Source organism: Chaetodon auriga, chromosome 2 (genome assembly GCF_051107435.1).
Source record: "Chaetodon auriga isolate fChaAug3 chromosome 2, fChaAug3.hap1, whole genome shotgun sequence".
Taxonomy (NCBI): Eukaryota; Metazoa; Chordata; class Actinopteri; order Chaetodontiformes; family Chaetodontidae; genus Chaetodon; species Chaetodon auriga.
Genome location: NC_135075.1, coordinates 3817416 through 3839838, shown reverse-complemented (window position 1 = coordinate 3839838; position 22423 = coordinate 3817416). Strand labels below are relative to the sequence as shown.

At 40.3% G+C, this 22423-nt stretch overlaps 1 protein-coding gene across 1 annotated transcript in view; it reads right to left on the bottom strand.

The window, feature by feature from the left end:
- LOC143332710 (copine-9-like) overlaps positions 1 to 22423 on the bottom strand; it is a 159908-nt gene that overhangs the window by 5049 nt on the left and 132436 nt on the right. Inside the window, exons 17-20 of the mRNA XM_076750460.1 lie at positions 20828 to 20955; positions 10944 to 11046; positions 9447 to 9504; positions 155 to 228 (exon numbers count right to left, since the gene is read on the bottom strand). Of these exons, the coding sequence (XP_076606575.1) occupies positions 155 to 228; positions 9447 to 9504; positions 10944 to 11046; positions 20828 to 20955 (363 nt within the window). The remainder of the gene's footprint in view (positions 1 to 154; positions 229 to 9446; positions 9505 to 10943; positions 11047 to 20827; positions 20956 to 22423) is intronic.

Genomic DNA, 22423 nt, shown 5'->3' with positions numbered 1-22423 from the left:
ATGCTGAGGTGCCTGACATGTCTGTGTCTACGGGGCACAGCTTGACACCGAACAGAATCCAATCCATGATGATTCTTGCTGGTCACAAAGATGGAACATCACATCTGTGACTCATGACGGTTAAAGGGCAGAGTGTATGTAGACTATACTTTACCTGGACGATGTCTCTCTCAGCAAAACGCCCCCTGGAGGATACTCTGACCTCATCCCCATCCAGCTCCTCCATAGCTGCAAGCAACAAACACAACATTTCATTCGACAATTCAAAAATAATAATGTAGCCACAAAAGGCAATTTTCATGGCAGTCTTGAACGGCATAAGACGTGTTTTTGAAGGGCACATTGTGCCAGAATTTCAAGTCAATCAGACTCGACCATGTGAGAGGTCTGGACTTTTCAATACTGAATTATTGCTCCTTAATTACAGCACCACCATCTGGCCGATGGAGCTCATGTTTCTTGGGAAACACTTGCACATCATTTCCAAATGGCAACAAACAAAAGCAAGTCAGTCCCCTCGATGACCATATCAATTCATCCAACTTTATACTAGAGATAAACATGTTTACAGCCTGGTACAAAAGAACACTTTTGCTCTGTATAGATTGGGGGGCTCAACTCTCAAGTCCACCCACGCTCCACCTCTTTGTCCATTTTTGGATTAGCCAGGAGTTTGGTGGAGTCAAACACTGCTAAAAATGTGGAGGCTGAAGCCACTAATAATAATAATAATGATAATGATAATGATGATAAACTGGCATAAACACAATAGGGCTCTGTCCCTTTGGGGCTTCAAACCTAAATATGTTTAGAAAGCATTTAAATGGCATCTGTGAGACTCAGGAGCATTTATTCAACAGGGCAAGTTTTAAAAAATCAAAGTATCTGTCTGAATGCTCGGCATTTAATTGAAATATTTATATTATATGATGAAAGTTGAATCATTTTGTATTTTGTGTAGTTTATTCTTTTTGTCAAAGGGATGTTCACTGTACAACCACAGAAAAATAAGATCATGAAGAAATAAATTTGCTTTAGTTCAGTTTCCCAATCTCACGCAAGATGACAGGCTCCTGTTTTATTGTGCTATATCAGGTGCATTTATTTTAGTTTTCAGCTTTATTTATTATTATTATTATTATTATTATTATTATTATTATTATATTTTACTGTGGTTGTGCACATGTCTAGGACGTTTGTTTCAAAATGGCAAAATAATCCCTGTCATTTGTCCAGTGCACATATGTTACCTTCCCATGCTGTATGTAAGTCGGTCCTCAGTTAGCGTTGTTCATTATTTTCTTTTTTCACAACTGTTGCAAACAAAAATCTCACTTTTCTCAGTCATTAGTGGAATTCTTTGTAAATCAGCAGCTCAAAAACTTTCTGTGACGGTAACCTAACTCACTTCCAGTGTAAACAAAGCTAATTATGTCTCACAGGAAAAACGGGGAAAACTTCAGCCACTGAAAGTACATTCATTTTTCTTGAATTCATTTCTCTTTTAAACAGTACCTGAAATAACCCTCCACACTTTTTTTATAATAACGCTGATAACAAATGTTATATAATAATGCATTGCATACAGTATAGAGCGGATTCTATGCCAATTCCTTTGCCTTGGGTGAGCTGACCAAAGGATCAAACGTTTTACAAACCCATTTAGCTCTTTACTACAAATAGAGAAATGAAATGGTCTGCATTAAAAACATGATTCTTCATAGTTAAGCATCAGAATGGTCTCCATGATGCTGGAAACTAGGGCCAGAGGGAACCCACACTGCTGACAAGCAATGCAACAGTCCTCAGGGACTAACAAAGAGTTCAGACCAAAGACAGGTTGGAGGTCTTTCTGTGCCACATCTGTTCCCTGCTGATCTCTAAGTAGAGGAAGAAACAATCACCTATTCTGTAAGCCATCCTTATTAGTGCTTACATAGGCCACAGGAAGGTAGGTAAATTTCCTTGCTGGAAAAAAACAAAACAAAAAAATCAAGTTCTGCATTAGTCTATTTATAGTTTCTTATTAACAAAGCAAATCAGATGAGTGAGTGACAATCTGTGGCATTCCCAAGAGAGACCCTTCTCACATCTATATTTATTTGAAGTGGAAAGGAAAGGAAAGGAAAGGAAAGGAAAGGAAAGGAAAGGAAAGGAATGCTGAGGGAGGGATGTTAATGGGAGACTAGTGAGGCTCCACATGGCACACGGGCATGGCAGATGGTGATGGAGAAGAAGGGGGAAGGAGTAACTAGACATGCCTGTATAAGAGAGGAAATGGTGAAACAGCAGACACAGAGAGAGAGAGACACGAGAGGAGAAAAAAGATGGGCTGGAAATACATTCGGGCTCAAAGTACTGGTACTGCAGGAGGGTTCAATTGTTTGGGTAAAGCCTGGAAATGTGGGGTAAGGGCCACACAGAGTGAGCTTCCTGCTGCCTGAATATCCCATGGCAACTGTGTGCTGCATATACAGACTCTCCACTGTGCCTCCACTCTCAGAGGAATGTATGGAAATAACACTCCGCTCCAACTTCCAGGTCTGATACACATTTGCACGCACACAATCACACTAGGGACATATGTTCAGTACACGGTTTGTAGAGATATGGAGTAACATGGAAATTCTTAAAGATGGAGACAGCGAAGAAAAGACAAACTGATGGTGCATGATCATTTTTAGACATTTGCCTGTAATTGTCATAACTGTTTCTAGGAACAACAATGAACTTTCTATCTCAGGTTATGCATAAGAAGAATGCATTCTTGCAGATGGGTTACCATCCAAAAGAAATCCTAAACAAGCAGTTAAAGCATTTTGCCTTGTTCATTATCTTAGTTTAGCCTATTAGCATGATGACATAATGGGCACTAAACACATCTGAGGCTGGTGCAGCCGTGTTTCTTAGAAATGACATTTATATACAACTACAAACAGCAGAAACATTTTTTAGAGAAACATAATGGAGACTGTTAATATAATGAGGAAATGTTGCTAATCATAATTATAATAATTATAAATAATTATACAATCATAATAATCATAATTATAACATCTGGAAAGTTACAAAATGTTGATACTGAACTTCAATTCTAAATCCCACTGAGATGATGTCATATACTGTAAATGTTAAAAAAAAAAAAAAAAGGAAGAAAAAAAAAGTATATTTAGTCCTGCCATGTAAAATATGCAGAAGATGAATTTTTAAGTGATATTCATTCAAAATATATCTGTCTATAGATGCCCGCTGTCAAAAGATGTGCTTCTTGCTGTGTCTTGATGTTATTCACACACGTCTTATTTTTCATTTCTACAGTTCAAAGTAATACATCCTTGTGCTGCAATTTGGTGTTTCCTGGTGTTTAATACTTCTCAACTGAATACTTAAATTCCCCACAGGGATCAACAAAAGTTAATCTTATTTTCTGTTTTTCTCAATGAAAGCTACACACATTTGTGGCCCAGCTCTATTCATCTTACAACATGTATTTCAAACATATCCTAAAATGTACGTGAAATTTATTTTGAGCAGCGTGGGAAGACAAACATTTGAGCTTGAGGGAAAAGAGAGAGAGAAGAAAAGACGCAAGGAGGGATGAAACAAGCAAGACCAGAATGGATTGTAATACATTTTGATTTCAAAAGGCTGATCCCCACATGGTGTTCCCTCAGAGGCTTGGCTCTGACTCGGGGTGAGTGATGTGTGGATGTCTACTCAACCAGGGAGCAGACCTGCGCAGAACAGCGGCTGAATACATTTTGAGCTCAAAAATTGCAAGGGAAGCAGCTGATTTATCCGCTTTTGTAAGCAGCATGTCTGCTTCAAGCTTTTAAAGCACCACAAAGGGTAAATCAGGCACACACGAAGAAGTTCTGTATGTTGAGTGACAGAATCTGCAAAATGTTTTGTAGGACACTGACTGGCGAGGAAAAGGGGTATCAAAGATGATTCACCAAACACAACAGTGAAGCTCTGCTCTTGTCACTTTAATTTCCCCAAGCCGCTCATACTTTGGTCTTGCATGACTTAAGTTAAATAATCCCTTTTCTCCACAGACTTTAGTGATTTAATTGGCAAGAGGTAAATTAATCTTTAAGTTCACCACACCTGTACCAGCTTGTTCTGTAACTCTCCACACTCCACTGTGTGCTCCTCCTCCTGCCATGCTCTTTCAGCTCCATCATATCCTCTCTAATTTCCCTTTCTCTGTCACACACAAGAGTTCACCCTTGACCCCAGCCTCAGTCCTGCACACAGAATAATAGGCCCCATCGAGGGTTCTCTATTCTTTCAGCTGGTGATTTAACTCTAATCATTTTGCCAATTAACTTTTAGAAAGTCATCTATGCATTTCAATAGTGCTCGGATGGTGAGCACATGAAGAGTCGCTTCTTTTATTTAGCACAGATCAGACTGTCCGGCCGGGAGGGTCCAGAGATGGATTCATCAGCTGCTCATTTTTAGAGACCAGTAACTAGTGTGTTACAGTAATTAAGTCAGCTTGAAATAAAGGCATGAATCAACTTTTCAGCATCCTTTTGATTTAAATGGTTGTACATTAGCTGTGTTCCTGAGGTGGAAAAATTCTGTTTTCATCGCCTTGTTGATGTGGAACTTGAAACTTACATTTGAATCTAGGATCACAGCAAGATTTTTAACCTCAGACTGAATCCAGGAAGTTAACAGTTACAAATAGAGTCTATAGCTGCAGCATCATTTGGTTCAGCAGAGATGCACAGTTGTGTGTCTACATAACTATGGAATCATACACTGTGCTCTCTAATGTGTAGAGTGTACAGCACAGTGTGCAGTGACAACAGTAATGGACCAAGGCAGCTGCCTTGTGCAACCCCAAAACAGATGTCATGTTTCTCAGACACATGATCTCCAAGACTGACATAAAGCTTTGATCTATGTTTGAAACCAGTTTGACAAACAGTCAGAAAAAACAACCAACTGTTCAAGAAAATTCATTTAGACATCATGATCAATCATACTGACTGCTGCACTTATGTCAAACAGGACAGGCACTGAGACCTTATTTTCATCAGAATTTAATCTGAGGTCACTGATTATTTTAGTCAGAGCAGTTTCAGTGCTTGGTTTGTTCTAAAGCCTGACTGAAATTCCTCCAGGGTGTTATTTATTTATTTTTTTTAAGAAAGCAGATAATTTGCACTGAAATTATCTTTTCCAGCATCTTACTCATGAATGGAAGGTTAAATATCAGCCTGTAGTTAGTGAGTGCATTGCTAGACAGGTTAGGTTTTTTTGGTAAAAGTTTTACATCAGCTGTTTTAAACACATTGGGGAAGATGCCGGTTTACAGAGATGTATTTATAATCTTCAGGACATGACTTGAAGTCAGTCGAACACCTGCTTTAAAAATGCTGTAGGTACAGGATCAACACGAGGTGGACGAGTTGGACTCATTGACAGTCTTGCAGAACTCAGCTAATGTAATACAGGTGAATTTTCCCATGGTTGCATCTGTTTGATGGGCTTTGCAGAGCTCATCTGTGTTCATGTCAGCAGCTCTAATTGAGTTTATTTTGTTATTGAAGAACAGGATGCTCTACAGCTGAAGTAATCCAGTGTATAGAAGGCTGTTCATTTTCAGCATTTCAGAATTGCTCATTGTCACGTATTTGATGCAGACATACATTTTTCAGTCGCTCACAGCTCACAGATTTATCCCTCTGCTCTCAGGTTTGTGGTCACAGTACAGAAGGAAAGGCCTGTTCTGTTTGGAGGTCATACTCGCACAGTTCTGAGGAAGTAATAAAAGTAATAAAAATACGGGATCAAGCAGGAAGAGCGTCTGCTCTGTAAGTCTTCCTCTTTCCTGCCTTTGTTGGCACACTGCAGCATATCTTGGCATGTTACTACCACCTGTAGATCAGCAGAATAGTTTGATTCTATTGGTAGGACTGAGAATCAGGTCCAACAACAAATTTTTTTAATCCCATGTAGGGTGTTATAATGGGAGACAACTAACAGAACCTGGGACACTTCCAGACAAAAAAGGCTAGCTACACTGCCTAATTTGACAACTTCTAAAACATATTCAGTGACGCTGGACCATAGGAGCACAGAAGTCTCTTCAGCACACAACTGTATTACTTTATTCTGTATTATTGACTGTATTATTTTTATTGATATTGTAAATTACACCAAATAAATCAACACTCATCTGTGGTGCTGTCAGGTTAAAAGTCAGTCCATGTGATGGCAAGAGTTTTTGATTCTGTAATCTCTGAAGCTGTGACTATCTCAAAACACAAAAGATATTGTCTGCCTGATCTCTGCATAGGTAAGGTATTTTAAATATAAAAATAATCTGGCTCTTTAGTCATTAAATGTTTCTCTGAGTTCCCCAGTTGGTCATACACGTTGTTTGCTGTGTGGTGCTGAGCAGATAGTGTAAAGTGAGTTTATTGGAGCTTTTTCCATGAAATTAGCTGCTGGCTGCTGCTGGAAAAGAGGCTGGGTGGAGTTTACAGACTAGAAAGCCAAAATAGGGATCCAAAATAGACTAAAGCTCTCTGTAAAGCTGCAGAATTGGTGATAGTACTTTGCGCACTCTTCACTACAAACAAAATCTTTCACTTTACAAATAATCATTTGAGCAATTTTTATATAACAATATTGATATGTACAGCTTCAATGGAAGACTTGGGTTTACATTTGTAGGTCAGCCGTTAATTCTGTTGGTTATTTAGGTTTAATTGCTGAAATCAGAGAACAGTGTTGCACAATGCAATAATAACTCACAGAGGTGATGATCAGACTTAACACCTAAGTTCCAAGAAACTGAACCGTGAAATAAAAACTCAGATAATTAAATTAAAGACTGCTGTGCTGTTACTGGTTGGTGGTTAATTACATATCAAGCTAGCAGAAATGTTCTCTGTTTGAAAAGAGAAGATTTCTCTACATGTTCAGCAGTCAGATTGAGAGCTATTGCCTCTGGGAAATAGAAAAGAAATTCTAAAGTCACGGTCTGTAGTTGTCCATGCAGTGGAAAATGAATACATTTTGGCAAATATATAATTACCCCAAAATGTGAAAGGAAACTTACAGCATTCTGTCTGTCAGTCCAACTCAAAGCTATACAGTTTAACTAAATAAGACAAACCTCATTGCAGCCCATCCACCTCCCTGCATATCTCCAGTGTGATATAAATCATTTTGATTGCAAGTCAAAATGTAAGACGAACTATTAAACCCTCTCATTTGACAATCAACATTATTTTCTTATCAAGTTTCTTCTCTCCCACACATAATGTTCTACTTGAGGAGTTTATTCTCATCAAATGTAATGGGTTTTGCTGGTTTATCAGATGTAATCTTTTATTAAAATACAGTAGGTGATTTTTCACTTTAAATAACAAACAGTGCTATTGATTAGTGTGAGAGAGGACATGTTAAACCATTTCTTCTCTATAAAGCTACAAAGAGGAAGCCAGACTCTCTCTTTCAAAGCTACAGACTTTCACATCTCCATGGAAACAGATTTTGCAAATAGGTCCAGACATCTAATACACATAGTGTGTGCATATATCAAAAGTCTTCATAATACTTGCTTGTATAGGACTACAAAAGCAGCTGTTGTCAATTAATGCTGTATTAAAGGTACAATAAAATAATTATTTGATGGTTTTAAGCAACTGGAGCCATACTTCCTTAGTTTTGGCCCTAATTCCTATTGGTTAACATGATACTGAAGTCATGAACGTGAAAAATCTAGTAAACAGTAAAAACATCTATTCAATTCTCAAAATGCAAATTGCAAACTGTTCAACTGTACATAGAGATAGATTTGTTTTAATGAGTTGCACAATAAATTAAAAGTCTATGGAGACTCATTCAATCCCACTGTATTTATAATTCAGTACCTATATACAGAACAAACTCCACTCAAATTTCACAGTACTTACTATTGCACACCTCAATGAGCTGTGAATAAAGTCACTATAATCACATTTACAGTTTATAGGTTAGAAACTGCATTTAATGCATTTAAGTCTTTTCCAGAAGTATTTTTCAAGACTCCATTCTGTCCAATTGCATCTACAACTCAGCCAATACATTAAGATCAATGAGTGTTCATATGATTGTAAGTCCAAAAATAATTCCAGTCAGTGCACACAGCAATCACTTGCATTTTCTTCAAGAAATGCTCCTCTTGTTAGATACAGTGCCATGCAAAAGTTTGCAACATAAATATGCCCTCATTAACTTTATGCTGTTTGGAAATTGGCTCATCTTTTACTTAATTAACTATTCATAGCAACAGTTTGACCAATGGTACCCAAACTCTTGCACACAGTAAGTATCTAGGTCTACTGGAGAACCGGACAAGGGAGGTGATATTGAATATGGTGGTGCCTACTTCCAACTATAAGCCACAAGATCAGCTCAGACACTAAAAGAAAATCACATTAAATAAAACTACGACCACAGTACCACATATTTTTGTTTCTTTCCCACGTCTTACGTGAAACAGATTACACTCACAGTGGAGGATTTAGGATTTAGGACTTTAGGATGCATTTATTGACCACTACTACTTCAAACAGGGCAACATGGACACTGACAGCAGCAACTCATCCACCAAATCTGCCAAAGGAAAGAAACGAGATTCATTTATGGATGCAGACAAACTACAACAGAAATAGAGGTTAGTGTTCTGAATTCCATAATCAATTTGACCAACTCTTTTACAGACCAATGCCACAAACCTCCAGCATAAAATTAGCCTCTATGCAGATGATATTTTATTGTACTTGCAGGACTCCTTACTTTCACTATAAGAAACCTTTAATCTCATTAACACCTTCTCTGAAATCTGTAATTACATAATAATCAGGAACAGGTTCACCATATTCTGACTCTCAGAAGATGACTGGGATTCTGCCGAACAGAATTTATCACTACCACTTTTCAATGGTCACGTTAGGTACTTGAGTATTGACATTTCCCTCAGGCTGTCAGAGTTGTTTCATCTTAACCACACAGAGATGCACATGCAACCACCAATATACACTCTTAAATAAAGGACTGATTGAGGATTCATTAATGCTGTACAACACTGATCGAATTAGTTTTATAATAAATGGGAAATGGAAATTTTGTGTTTTATTTGAAAGCAACATTGTAACTAGCCTTTGTAGTTGTTTTATTTTTGATTTCATGGATCTTTGCATTGATAAAACATTGGAGTATGGAAAACAAAATATAGAAAGACATCACAAGTGAGATATGTTTTGCATATTGGCAAATAAACTGCTAAGTGAAGCTGCATTGGACAGCCTGCTTGGCCCATTCTTTCTCCTGGCTCTACAGACAAATCTTATCTGGTCATGAGTTCTGTCTGAGACCTGTTACACATCAACATGGATGGCAACCCCCCCCCAACACACACACAGGCACGTGCTTACCATCAAACTCAGCAGGGCCCACTCCTACTATGATGATAGACATGGGTAGGGAGGCTGCCTGTGGAGAAAAACAGGAGGGGTGTCAGCCAGACTGCACTTCCTCGACTCAAATACACACACTGTGCATAACTTACTTGAATGTAGAGGATGTATACATTCCTGAGTTTTCTTGGCTGCAATGACAATAAAATGCTTTTCGACCATTTCCATGTCTTTGTTTGTCCATAGAGTTCACTTGTCCCCCCACGACTTGACTTCACTGATCTGCTTTCACACTCTCTGATAACTGTTGTTCTGATCATACGAGCTGCAATGAACTTTTTCCATAAACCATCTAGGAAGAAAATATCATGCAGCATCAAGATTCCTTTGAGCTGTTACCATAATTCAACTGGATCAGATCTCAGACCAGCTCTTTCATGCAGACTTGGGTACAGATCAGCATCTGGGCATGAACAAAAAACAATTTTACCAGATTTTTAGATGAATCCGTCCTTGATTCAGTATGCAGATTATAGATGTGCTTTTCTATTTTGGACCAATATTTATAGACTTGCACTACTGTGCTGTTTTTGTACTGAAATGACATGTTCCTTTGTCTAAAGTAATTTCAAGTAGCAGTAACTGATTTCTTTTTGGCCACTTGGGGCAGCAGAACATGCTCTAAGCACAACATATAATCCTTTGTAAAGTCGATACAGCTGATATGTTAGCCAACAGTTGTCTATTCACAAACCCAGCAAACTCAGAGCAACATCAGTTTAGTCCAATACTCCCTCTCCTTTAAGCCCTGTTTCAAACTTGTGAGCAGGTACTGTTGAAGTAAACTGCATTTTGAACAAAATACTTTCTAATTTAATTCCGCAGGCCTACAAACCACCTCTCATACTTGAATTTTTAACTCTCTTTAAACACACAGACATACACTCCTCAATGACTCCATCTCTTCCCGGTGACTCCAGTGTTAATCCTCCAGGATTTCTGGGGATCACCACAGCACAGGACAGGATCTGATACATCCTCTCCTACTGAGTCCTGTCGTTTTCTTACACACAGGCATATGAGGTTTATCACCAGGATTCTGGAAGGCCCACATATCAATGACAGGTGAGTTGAATTTGAGGGACTTTAAAACCCCAAACTTCAGTAATATTCCATCATTATATCTGACTTATCTATTGTATCTTGGCTAAGATGAGCATCTTGACAGAGTGCATTTTAATTATCAAGGACAACAATAAAAAAGTTGCCTTGGGCAGTTTCAGAACCACCTCTAAGCAGAGATTCCATGCACTAATTGCCATACCCAAATTTTATTTTACATAAATCTGTGAATGACTCTTCTGTTTTAGCCCTGAGCTGTTGAAATGATTGTTTTGATATTCTTTTCTTTCCGTTTCAGTTAGCTTCCCTGTCTGGATATTGTTTATAGCTTGAATGATATTTTATACCATACATATAGTTTTGTGTTTTGTGTGCAGTGTTTTGTCTACTCACATTGACCACAGACTCTTTGGTCTGAGCCATGTCTGAGATAACACCATCTGTGATCATCAGCAGCACAAAGTACTGGGAGCCGTCAGTCACCTCTGCAGCACACCTAACATCATAACACACACACACACACACACACACACACACACACACACACACACAAGTTAGGTTAACTGATCTATGTGAGTAGACATAAAGTCCAGAGTAACGTCACATTTCTGATGTGGTGGTACAAAGCGCTGACAGCAGAATGACTTTTGTCTGTACTGAGAGACTTATCACTAGTTTGTTTTTTTGCACAGCAAAAACAAGACAATCCATGTTAATTGCTTTCTTAGTAAATTTCATAATGATTCATAATGGTGTTTTTCAACTTTGCAAATTCATCTTTTGCCCAGTGTTACGGTATTTGTTGGTTGGACCCAAAGATGCAGACCAGAGAGAAGGTTAGAAAAAGAACACAATTTATTAACAATAACTAATGTAGAACAAAAGGCGCACTCAAAAGGAGTGGAGAAAAAAAACTAAGGGAGCTCTGTTGCGACGGGTCTGAGGCAAGGCACATGCTGATGCGGCAGGCAGGCAACTGAAACAGAAAAACACACCTTGAGTGGTAGTTCATAAGAGGAACAAAAGCACACTCACAAGCAGAGGAGACAGCGAGTTCGTTACTCACAATAATGGAACACACGATCACGCCAGGAGTCAGGAATCAGGACTCAGGAGAAAGGAGTCGGGAACAATCCGGCAACAGGTAGGAGAGAGCTCTCCCCTTTTAATCAGTGCCTAATTCAGCGTCATGCACATCAGGTGCACTCCTGAGAAGACGGAGCTGGCCAGGTGTAGAGACACACCCAGCTAGACAGACAGGGAAAACAGACCGACAACATCTACACTGGGGAAAGGGAAAGAGGAAACACAAGGAACAGACAAGTCTGCAGGATCATAACAGTACCCCCCCTAAACGGACACCTCTTGGCAGTCCAGAATCAGGGTGGGCGCAATGGAAGTCATCTATGAGGGTGGGGTTGAGAATAAAAGAACGCGGCACCCAGGAGCGCTCCTCCGGACCATAACCCTCCCAGTCCACCAGGCATTGGAGTCCTCTGCCCCGTCTTCTGAAGTCCACCAGACGGCAGACTGTAAAGGCAGGGTTGCCGTCGGTGACCGGGGGGCGGAGGGGGTTCAGAGGGAGGGCACAGAGGAATAGAGGAGGTAGGCTTCAGTTGAGATACATGAAACTTCGGGTGGATTTTCATAGAATCAGGTAACTTCAACGTCACCGCTTGAGGGTTGACAACTTTCAGGACAAGAAATGGCCCAATAAACCTAGGAGACAGTTTACGTGACTCAGTATGTAGTGGAATATTCTTCGTGGAAAGCCACACTGGCTGACCTGGTTGGTAGAGAGGGGTTGGGGTCCTGTGAACGATTGGCGGAGCGCTGTTTGTCTCCCTGGGTGCGTTCGAGAGCCCTGGTGGCCATAGCCCAGATGTTCTTTATCCTCTTCACATGGTCGGACACTGATGGAATGGCGATTTCCACCTCTTGAGAAGGGAACAGTGGTGGCTGATAACCTAAAGAGACTTCAAATGAGGAGAGACCACTGGCAGAGGAAGTCAGGGAATTATGGGAGTATTCCACCCACGGGAGGAGAGTGCTCCACTCCGACGGGTTGTCAGAGCATAAGCACTGTAGCATCATTTCCAAGTCTTGGTTTGCCCTCTCCGTCTGCCCATTTGACTGGGGATGGAACCCGGATGACAGCCTGACTGTGGCCCCCAGCGCTTTGGCGAAAGCTTTCAAAACACGGGAAATGAACTTGGGCTCTCGGTCAGAGACAATATCATGAGGAATACCATGTAGTCTAACAACATGGAGAATGATTAGCTCAGCCATTTCCAGAGCCGAGGGCAGCTTCTGTAGAGGGACAAAGTGAGCAGCTTTAGAGAAACGATCAAGTACTGTGAGAATGGTGGTTTTACCTTGGGACGGTGGCAGTCCAGTGACAAAGTCGATTGCAATATGAGACCAGGGTCTCCCAGGTACGGGCAGCAGAAGGAGGAGACCGGCTGGAGCCGGAGGAGAGGCCTTACTGCGAGTGCAGGTGGAACAGGCCGCAGCGTACTCGTGAGCCTCCAGAGATGGTCACCAGAAATGCCACCTCAGCAGCGAGATGGTACGGTTCGCTCCAGGGTGGCAGGCGAAGCGGTTAGTGTGGATCCATTTCAGCATCTGTGAACAAACAGTGTGAGGTACGAATACTCTGTTCTTGGGTCTGTCACAAGGGTCCAGATGCTGCTGCTGGGCATCCCTAATGACTTCCTCTATCTCCCAAGAGAGAGCTGCGATGACTCGGTCCTCGGGAATGATGGGTTCAGGTTTGGCCTCAGAACCTTGGGGGGAAAACTGGCAGGACAGAGCATCAGGCTTGGTATTCTTGGACCCGGGTCTGTAGGTGATTGAAAAGTTAAATTGACTAAAGAATAATGGCCACGGGGCTTGGCGAGAGTTCAGTCTTTTGGCCGATTTAATATAGGCCAAATTCTTGTGATCGGTCCATGCCACAAATGGCTGCTCAGCCCCTTCCAGCCAGTGTCTCCATTCCTCCAGTGCGAGCTTTACAGCCAACAGTTCCCAGTTGCCAACATCGTAATTCTGCTTAGCTGGGGAAAGGCGACAAGAGAAAAATGGACACGGGTGCAAACGGTTATCTGGCTCAGAGTACTGTGAAAATACAGCTCCTACCCCTGTGTCAGATGCATCCACCTCCACTATGAATGGTTTAGCAGGGTTAGGTTAAACCAGAATGGGCACAGATGTAAACAGCCCTGTCAGCCACCATTGACCAGCTAAACTTCACTCTGGAAGAAGTCAGCTTGGTCAAAGGGACGGGTATTTTACTATAGTCCCGAAACCTGCGATAGAAGTTAGCGAATCCCAGAAAACGCTGAAGCTCCTTTCAGGTCTCCGGGACCGGCCACACCTCCACTGCTCTGATCTTATTGGAATCTGCCTTCAATCTTGCCTTCAATCCGGCAACAAGTAGGAGAGAGCTCTCCCCTTTTAATCAGTGCCTCAGTCAGCATCATGCGCATCAGGTGCGCTCCTGAGAAGGCAGAGCTGGCCAGGTGTAGAGACACACCCAGCTAGACAGACAGGGAAAACAGACAGGCAACATCTACACTGGGGAAAGGGAAAGAGGAAACACAAGGAACAAGGTCTGCAGGATCATAACACCCAGTGTGCAGACAGTGGCTTATGATTCAGGTTTACCAGATGCAGTACCTGGCCTGGTTCCTGGACCTCTGAATCACTGCCTACATCTCCATTTGTTCAGCAATTGAAATAGAATGAATGAAATTAAAGTTAACAAAAAGGCAATCCAGTCTGATTATTAACCTCTCAGCCAAAAGCAAACACATTAATTTTGAAGGTAGGCTAACTAACAAAATTAGCGTTAGTTATAACGGATAACATTTCAAAATAGGAAGCCTGCTGACAGATGATTCTGTGTTGGATTTTACAGGGTCAGTCAGGGGGAGGTTCTAGTGAAGGTGAGGTTTTGTGTTTTAAGGGGTCATTGCCACTATGGCACACTTCCTCAAACTGCTATTAGGAATGTGCACATGCACAAATTGGATTGGCCAACACAATGCATTGCCAGATGACGTCCTCTTGCATTGTGTTGCATTCAAGTGCTGTAGGTTCAACTTTTTTGACTTGTAATCCCACAAGTCCTCCATCATTACTTCTGGTGTAACAATGCAGTCGTCTTATTGAAATGAGAGGGCTGTGGTGCTAATGTCAGTTTGAACACAATCTTAGTGTAACTGTGTAAAAGGACTTTTTTCCTTGTGTGAAGTGAATTTGTACCTTGTGAAAGATCTTTATTTTGTTACCTGCTGATTGATACATTAAACAAATGGACTAGATAGCACTGACACATACATATGAGCTTTTAAATGTATTCCGTGCTCTGCAGGTAACTGTAAAACCATCAGATACTCTGCAGGTTGTTCACTATGTGGATTTACACTATGTATGTTAAAGAGTGGATGAGAGTCCTTCCCTGCCAGCACAGGTCCACATAAAATAGTGTTGTATAATAGAGTATTTTTGTTCTACACTCTCTCGTGTGTGTGTGTGTGTGTGTGTGTGTGTGTGTGTGTGTGTGTGTGTGTGTGTGTGTGTTTCTGTGTGTGTGTTTTGCAGGTAATGCTAGGATCCCAGCAGGGAGAAGGAAGACCTGCTGTCTGACTCACTGTTTGATTGGCTCACACTCTCAGTCTGGCCTGAGGCTGAGAGCAGGCAAAATGGCAAACTGTCTCCCTCTCTGCCTGCCTTCCTGTCTGCTGGATTCCTCTCTGTCTTTCCTCCTGCCTGTCTCAATGTCCGTCCCTAATGCTGCTCTATTTTCCCGTTCCTCTTCCATTCCCTGGGTCTCTCACTGTCTCCGCGGGATAATGGGAAAGTGTATCAGCAGGTGGAACACAGGAACAAATTGTACTGTTACCTCTCAAACTATAGTTTGTAAGAACTGCACACCTCAGTTATCCTTATGGATGATTAAAAAAAGGATAAGCACTGACTTTTTCTGATGTACTTTCTTTTTAGTACATGCATGTTTGTAACACATGGATCTTATGAACAAATCCATGTCACCTGCTTTTAAACGTATAGTCCAGTTGAATCTAACTCATTAACTCATTAATTAAAGCACTGGTGCAACAGTAGATGACTGTGTGGCTCAGGGCAATTAAATTAAAAAGCTTTTTGGTCTAGCTTTACTGGACAGAAAGAAAAACTGTGAGACTTTTTTGACTCTCCAAAATAACGACAGCTGGATAATATCAACAGCTGACCTGGACCTTCAGATAATAAAGCACAACAGATGCATTGATGGGAGGGGGTGGAGGGTCACTGCTAATGTTAGCTCTCCATGGCCCCGGTGTTGCCTTCAGGCAACAAACTAACCCTTTGATAGAAAAAAATAACAATTTTTTGACATCTTTAAATTGAAATGACTTTATATAAAAGAAAAAAAATATGCATGTGTATGTTAAGTTGTATATACATTTTTGGTGGTTTGTTTTGTTTTTATTTACATACTAAAACTTTGTTTTTTTTGTTGTTCTTGTTATTGCCTCAGGACAACATTGTGCTGTTGGACCACTTTTATTCAGGCAATATCATGCTAAAGTATAAAGATGTGCTCAGATGCATAATTATGACCAAAGTCAAGGCTTTTACTTTACTATCTACTCATACTTACAGGAAATGGACACAAGAACATTTTATGGGTGGAAGGAACACGATCGAGCAGTTGGACTCCTTCCCTCTGACAGTGAAGACAGTGAGCCCGAGGAGAGTCAGGGAGTTCATTCATGTATCAGGGGAGGGACAGCTAGGAGGTTAGGAGTCAGTCCGCAGAGTAAACGTGTGTGTGCGCACCTGTGTGTGTGTGTGTGTGTGTGTGTGTGTGTGTGTGTGTGTGTGTGTGTGTGTGTGTGCATGTATTTGTTTGCATGCATTTCAGTGGATGAAAGGCATATGACACATTCATTTATGTCCACCTTTGTTTCACATCCACCAGCAACTTCTTCCTGAGGTTCCACACAGAGCAGGAAGTCACAGTGTGCTATATCAAAAACAGAAACTCTGATTCAAATAATAACCCACACAAGCACGCTCACACATATACCCACACACACAGACTAAACCCTCAATACACACACACACACACACACACACACACACACACACACACACACACACGAACACACGAACACACGCACACATACACTCACGCACATAGTCATTATGTTTGTTTATATGTTTATATGAAATGTGAGAAACAACTGTACATGAGGTGTTAGTTATAATTATTAGTAATTTGTTTATTTGATAGTTTGATCTTTACTAATTGTGATTGTTGGGAACCATTTGCAGTCGATGTTTGGCAAAAAAAAGAAAAAAAAAAAGAAAAAAAAAAGATTAACTTTCTGTAATGTAAATATTGCTACTTTCATTAATCCACTTATCAGACGTATGATAACTGCAATAACTAGTGCTGAATGATGCTAATGCTACCTGTACATTTACTAATGCTAATGCTACAGATATAACAGGCAACAGGACTTACATAATCGACTGCTGGGTGCATGCTTTAGAAGTACTGACAGATAAACTCTGAAAATTGAGAGCAAGTTAAAGAAAGTAGGGAAAAAGAGGACTGTTACTCAAGCCACAATATTTTGTGGGCAAAGAGGTCCACTATATTTCAGCATTTACAAGATTTATAATTACTGTTGATGTGGTGTAAATGTAGGATCCAAATGCCATCCATCCAAAGACACACAAATTGAGAGACCTAGCGGCTAACTTTTGAACCAATCACTGAATTGTTTATAACTGAACTATGAAATGAAAAGTATCTATTGTTTACAAAACCCTGGAACCACAAGCACATGAAAAAATAAAATACAGACGTAAGCAGGTGCCACCAGCCCTCCTAAAACATATAATAGTCATGGAATAAACTGTTGAGTCAGAGTTGACTTGGAAAAACCTGATTTGGGTACAGTCCTACATACTGTACAATGCATGAGACAGAAGACAGAAAAACACAGTTAAAAGCCTGCTGACACACATCGTGGGCTACACTTAACTAGATTAGACTAAGCATAATTTCCCAAACATGAATCATGATTTAAGTTTTGGAAACCAGGAACTGGGTGGACTCTGCAATGTGGGATCTCTGTCATGACAGACAGTGAATTATTAGACTGTGACAGACTGTTAACTGTGATGTATAGTTACATTTTTAATGTGCTGTAGGCCTCTGCAAGGGGAGCAAAAACAGATTCCTCCTTGTTTACATATGAGAGTAGATTAGATTACAATGTAATTTCTAGCGATTGACACAGTTTGCAAATCTTCTTAATGATGATCTAATTTCTTTATGACAATTATAATTTTTATTTGGAAAAGAATCAGTGCTAGCAATGTAAAAATGCTGCAATCATGGAGTGCACTCTTCAGAGTTATCCTGACGTGTCCTGCTGTGTTTCTCACCACATGCAGCCCCTGAAGTCAATTGATCATTGTTTTTTTTTTATAGTACACACTCAACTATTGCTGTCTCACTGATTGTGTAACTAGGAAGCATTGAGAGAGCAGCAGCAACGTCCACTCGAGATTTCAACTTGAGCTGAACTTGAGTCACACTACAGAATGGCTTGAACTCAGTAATAACTGATAAACAACAGGAAAATACCAATAATTGGTAAGACTGTGAATATTTGGCCATCATTCAGCCCTTCCTCACCCTCTAAGAGGCTAAGGAAGGTAAGGAACATTTCTGCTAAAGCAGTTTTGTTTTTTACAACCTTCTCTAATCCTCCAATGCATCATAGTATACAGCTGCCAGACACAAGTGTGTGACGCTGAATCAAAACACAACTATCTGGGATGTTTCCAGACTTTAAAGCCTTCACTCCAGAACTCCACAGCAACTCTGACCCTTCAGTTCTACAGGACAAGGGTAAAAAATGTAGACTCTTTGAATGATCCAGGTTGTGTTTGTGTGTGTGTAGGCTGGTTTCCAATAATAACATAAATAGTATTTTCACCAACCATCACAGATAAACAGTTCAGCTTTCCTGCCCACAAAGACACACAACATGGCATCAGACAATACACAAGAACATACAGTATAGAAAACAGCTGGACAAAATAAGCTGGAAAGACAATACAATATGTGTAAACATGCAGTAAGTGTTCGAGAGAAGCAGCATATTTTTCAAAGGCTGCGGTCATGATAATTCCCAATAAGCTTGTGCAAGAGCAGCTGCTTGTGGCCATGTACACAGTATTCACAGTATGTGTGTATGGATCGTATCATGCATCCTCCTCCTTCTCCTCTTTCCTTGTCTTCATAACTACAACTCTAAACCTCTTACATGGATGACAACAACAAAGAAGAGGTGGATGAAGAGGAGCAGTTGCAGGAAGGGATGGATGAAGAGGAGAGGAAAAAAAGGATGGGGAGTTCAATTAAGAAAAAGGGAAGGAAGAGGAAGACCCAGAGTAGGAGATGTAGGTGGCAGATAGAAGACAACATGAAATGAGGAAGGACAAAAAGGACGTGGAAGAGGAAGAGGTGTAGAGTGACAGCAAGCCAGAGTAAGTGGTGAAGGTATGAAAGGAGAAAGTTGATAAGAAGAAGAAGAAGAAGAAGAGAAATGTGAGTGAGGAAAGGGTTGTGCATCTGACGATCACAGAGCCAAAAAATATCTGGAGACATGAAAAAAAAGCAAGAGAAGAATGACAGAAAAAAGCCAGACAGGGAGCGAGGGAAGAGAGTTTCAAGTTCTCTCTCTGAATGGATGGGACTTTTAAAGCTCTTGAGCAGCAGAACAACACAGCACTGCTACACTCCACTTGATTATGCAACCACAATCACACTTAACTGGGACAGGATATTATTGCTCCATATAGAGGCTAAAAATACAATAACAGGTAATAACCAGCCAAAATCCATTAAAAACTTAACACCGGCTATACTCCAAAAAAGTTTCACTGGTGAAATTAAATTTGTTTTTAAAAAGAGCTTGTAGGATGATGTGCTGCAGGGTTCAGCAGGAACACAAGGTTTGTTAACTTATTCTTCTCTGTTTATGTGATTTAAGCACTTACAGTGTGGGTGCAAGGTTGTTCAGAAAATAATAATCATAAAGTAATAAAGTGCTCTAATTGTGTGAGGCATAAGGTACAAATACTTCAGCTGACAAACGCATGGGCTGTTAATCATAAGATACAAAGACAAAGGACTCAAAGACAAAAGAAACCACAAAAATTAAATGGAAAGGAGGCAGGAGCAGCTTCTGAAAATGGACTGAGGCACAGCTTTAAAGAAGGGCGGCACATTTGTAAAATGAGTAAAAATGTGTTAAGACCCACATTTAAAGGCCTGGACCTTGGCAATAACAACTTTTACATTATTAATAATGATTAAGAGTGTTTATTTAGTATAAAAATAATGTCAAATACAATTTTAAATATTCTAATAAGAGATAATGTAACTGATATTTGTGACTCCAAACAGCCTAAAGCCATGGACAGATTATGAGAAAAACCCGTCCTACATAGGAGCAGGAGGCCCAGACTGGCTCTTTCTTTAAAGTCGTTTTGTATCTCTTTGGTTGTTTTATGGTATTCTTCATGTTTTTGTGGCAGGTTTGTACTTGAGCCTATTAGTGGTCTTTTGCATCTCTTTGTAGTCATTGTGTGTCTCTGTGGTCGGTTTCAACCTCTTCGTAATCATTTTGTGTCTCCTTTTGATTAATTGTTTTATAAGGAAGAAAATGCACGTTAACACATTTGTTGGACCTCAAGAACACACACAATATGTTTGTGTGAGTAACACTGGATGTCAACATAATTGTTATTTGTTTATAAGAAAAACCTGCAGGGCACCTTCACAATCTGAAAATGGCTTTGAAAAAACACTGAACGTAAACTTGGATTTCTCGACAAAGACAAGGATGATTGACAGAACGGCTGTTTCTATGGTATGCATATCACGTCCCCTGCTTTCTGACATCAAGTCAAACCTCAGATATTTTCTGTTTGTATTCATGACATGCATACAAAAACAGCTGGCTTTCCATGATGGCACAAGATAAGTGACACATGCATATTTAACACTTGGAAATCTACAAATTTTATGTATGAGAGACATTATGTGCTAGAGAGGGTATGAACAGTACACACTTGTGCACAAGTAGATGTAGCCTCTTTCTGTGTGTGTGTGTGTGTGTGTGTGTGTGTGTGTGTGTGTGTGTGTGTGTGTGTGTGTGTGTTTGTTTGTTTGTATCTCTCACCGAGCCACTTGGTTGATGACAGGAGCAAAGTTTGTTGGGCCGTACAGCTGAACAGTTCGCAGGCTCTGGAAGTAAGCCTCTAGTACACCATCGATACCCACACAGTTTGGGTTTTCTGTATTCGAGTTCTGCAAGACAGAAATCTCAGTTTGTAAAAAAAAGAAAAAGAAAAGAAAAAAGGAAACTATTGGAAAGAAACCAGCAAGTATTTTTTGTATTGTCTTGACTAAGACTGGCAGCTACACTTATTGTTATTTAAATCCAGTCACCACAAATATTTATTTAATATAGCCACTAATCTACAACCCCTCTGGTGTCAGAAACATTCCACACAACACGTCAGTGTGAGTCAGTCTATATGGTCATCAGGTGTGCACCCTCTCAGAAACAGTGTTTTGCTGTGTTGGGCCCACAACACTCTTTACAACTCTTTACCTACACACACACATTCAGCACACCCCTGTGAAACACTAACACAATTCAACACTGATAATGGAACAGTGTGTACTAAAACTGGCTAAATTAAGAAAAAAAAAGGAGTAACTAATTATGGTGCACAAAGCATAACTTGCCCTGGCAAGCTGAACCCTTTGAGAGCAGGATTTTCCAACACACAGCCTGTCTAGTTAATTGGCACCAACCCAATCAGCCTGGTTTCATTTGCATGCTCACATTCTGATATGACCTCAGTGGCTACTTTATTAGGAAGGCCTCTCTAGTACAGGGTAGGATCCCTTTTGCCCAAGAACAGCTTGAATTATGCATAGTATGGATTCTACAAGGGGCTGAAAATGTTGCTTAGAGAATCTGGTTCATGCTGATATGATAGCCTCACATAGCTGCTGCAGATTTATTAGCTGTGTATTACAAGAATGCTCAGAATTAATGGTTTATGTGATGTGCAGTCTGACCATGTCAGAGGGCAAAAGTGTTTATGGCTGTTCCAAAAAGATACACTCAAAGGCGGTTTGAAAAGCCGTAAGTTATAAAGTGGAGTGAGATGCAATATTGTTTGAATCTAGGAAAATTAGATATGGGACGACACACACTTCCAGAGAGTCTTTCCTGGAAGGCATTCACAGTGATGCACTCAGTTGTACAAAAATGAACAGAAATATCTGTGTAAAAATTAAAGAAGTGAGCTTGAGAGAGAAGTTCAAATCCGTATTTATCAGCTCCATGCATCTGGGCAGTTATTTCCTGAACTGAATGTAAATGTTGGACTGCCAGTTTTGGAAAGTTAACAGAAATTGTCGGATGTAGCCCAAACCTCGTCTTCCAGTCAAGGAGTGTGTGGAGGGAGGGAGTTATGGTCAACCATCTGACAAGTAATGGGACATATTGATGGATTAAAGTCTGACAGTGGAGAGTACTGAACACTTTGACACCTTGGTAGAACCAGTAAAATGCATTTCTTGTGACATCCTGCTGGAAACAGCCATTAGAAGATGGGTAAGCAGGGGCCATAAACACACATAGTCAGCAACAATACTCCTGTCAGCTGTGGCATTTAAACAATGTTCAGTTGATATTTAATAGCCTAATGTGTGCCAAGAAAATATTCCTCACATTATTACATCACCACCAGCAGCCTCA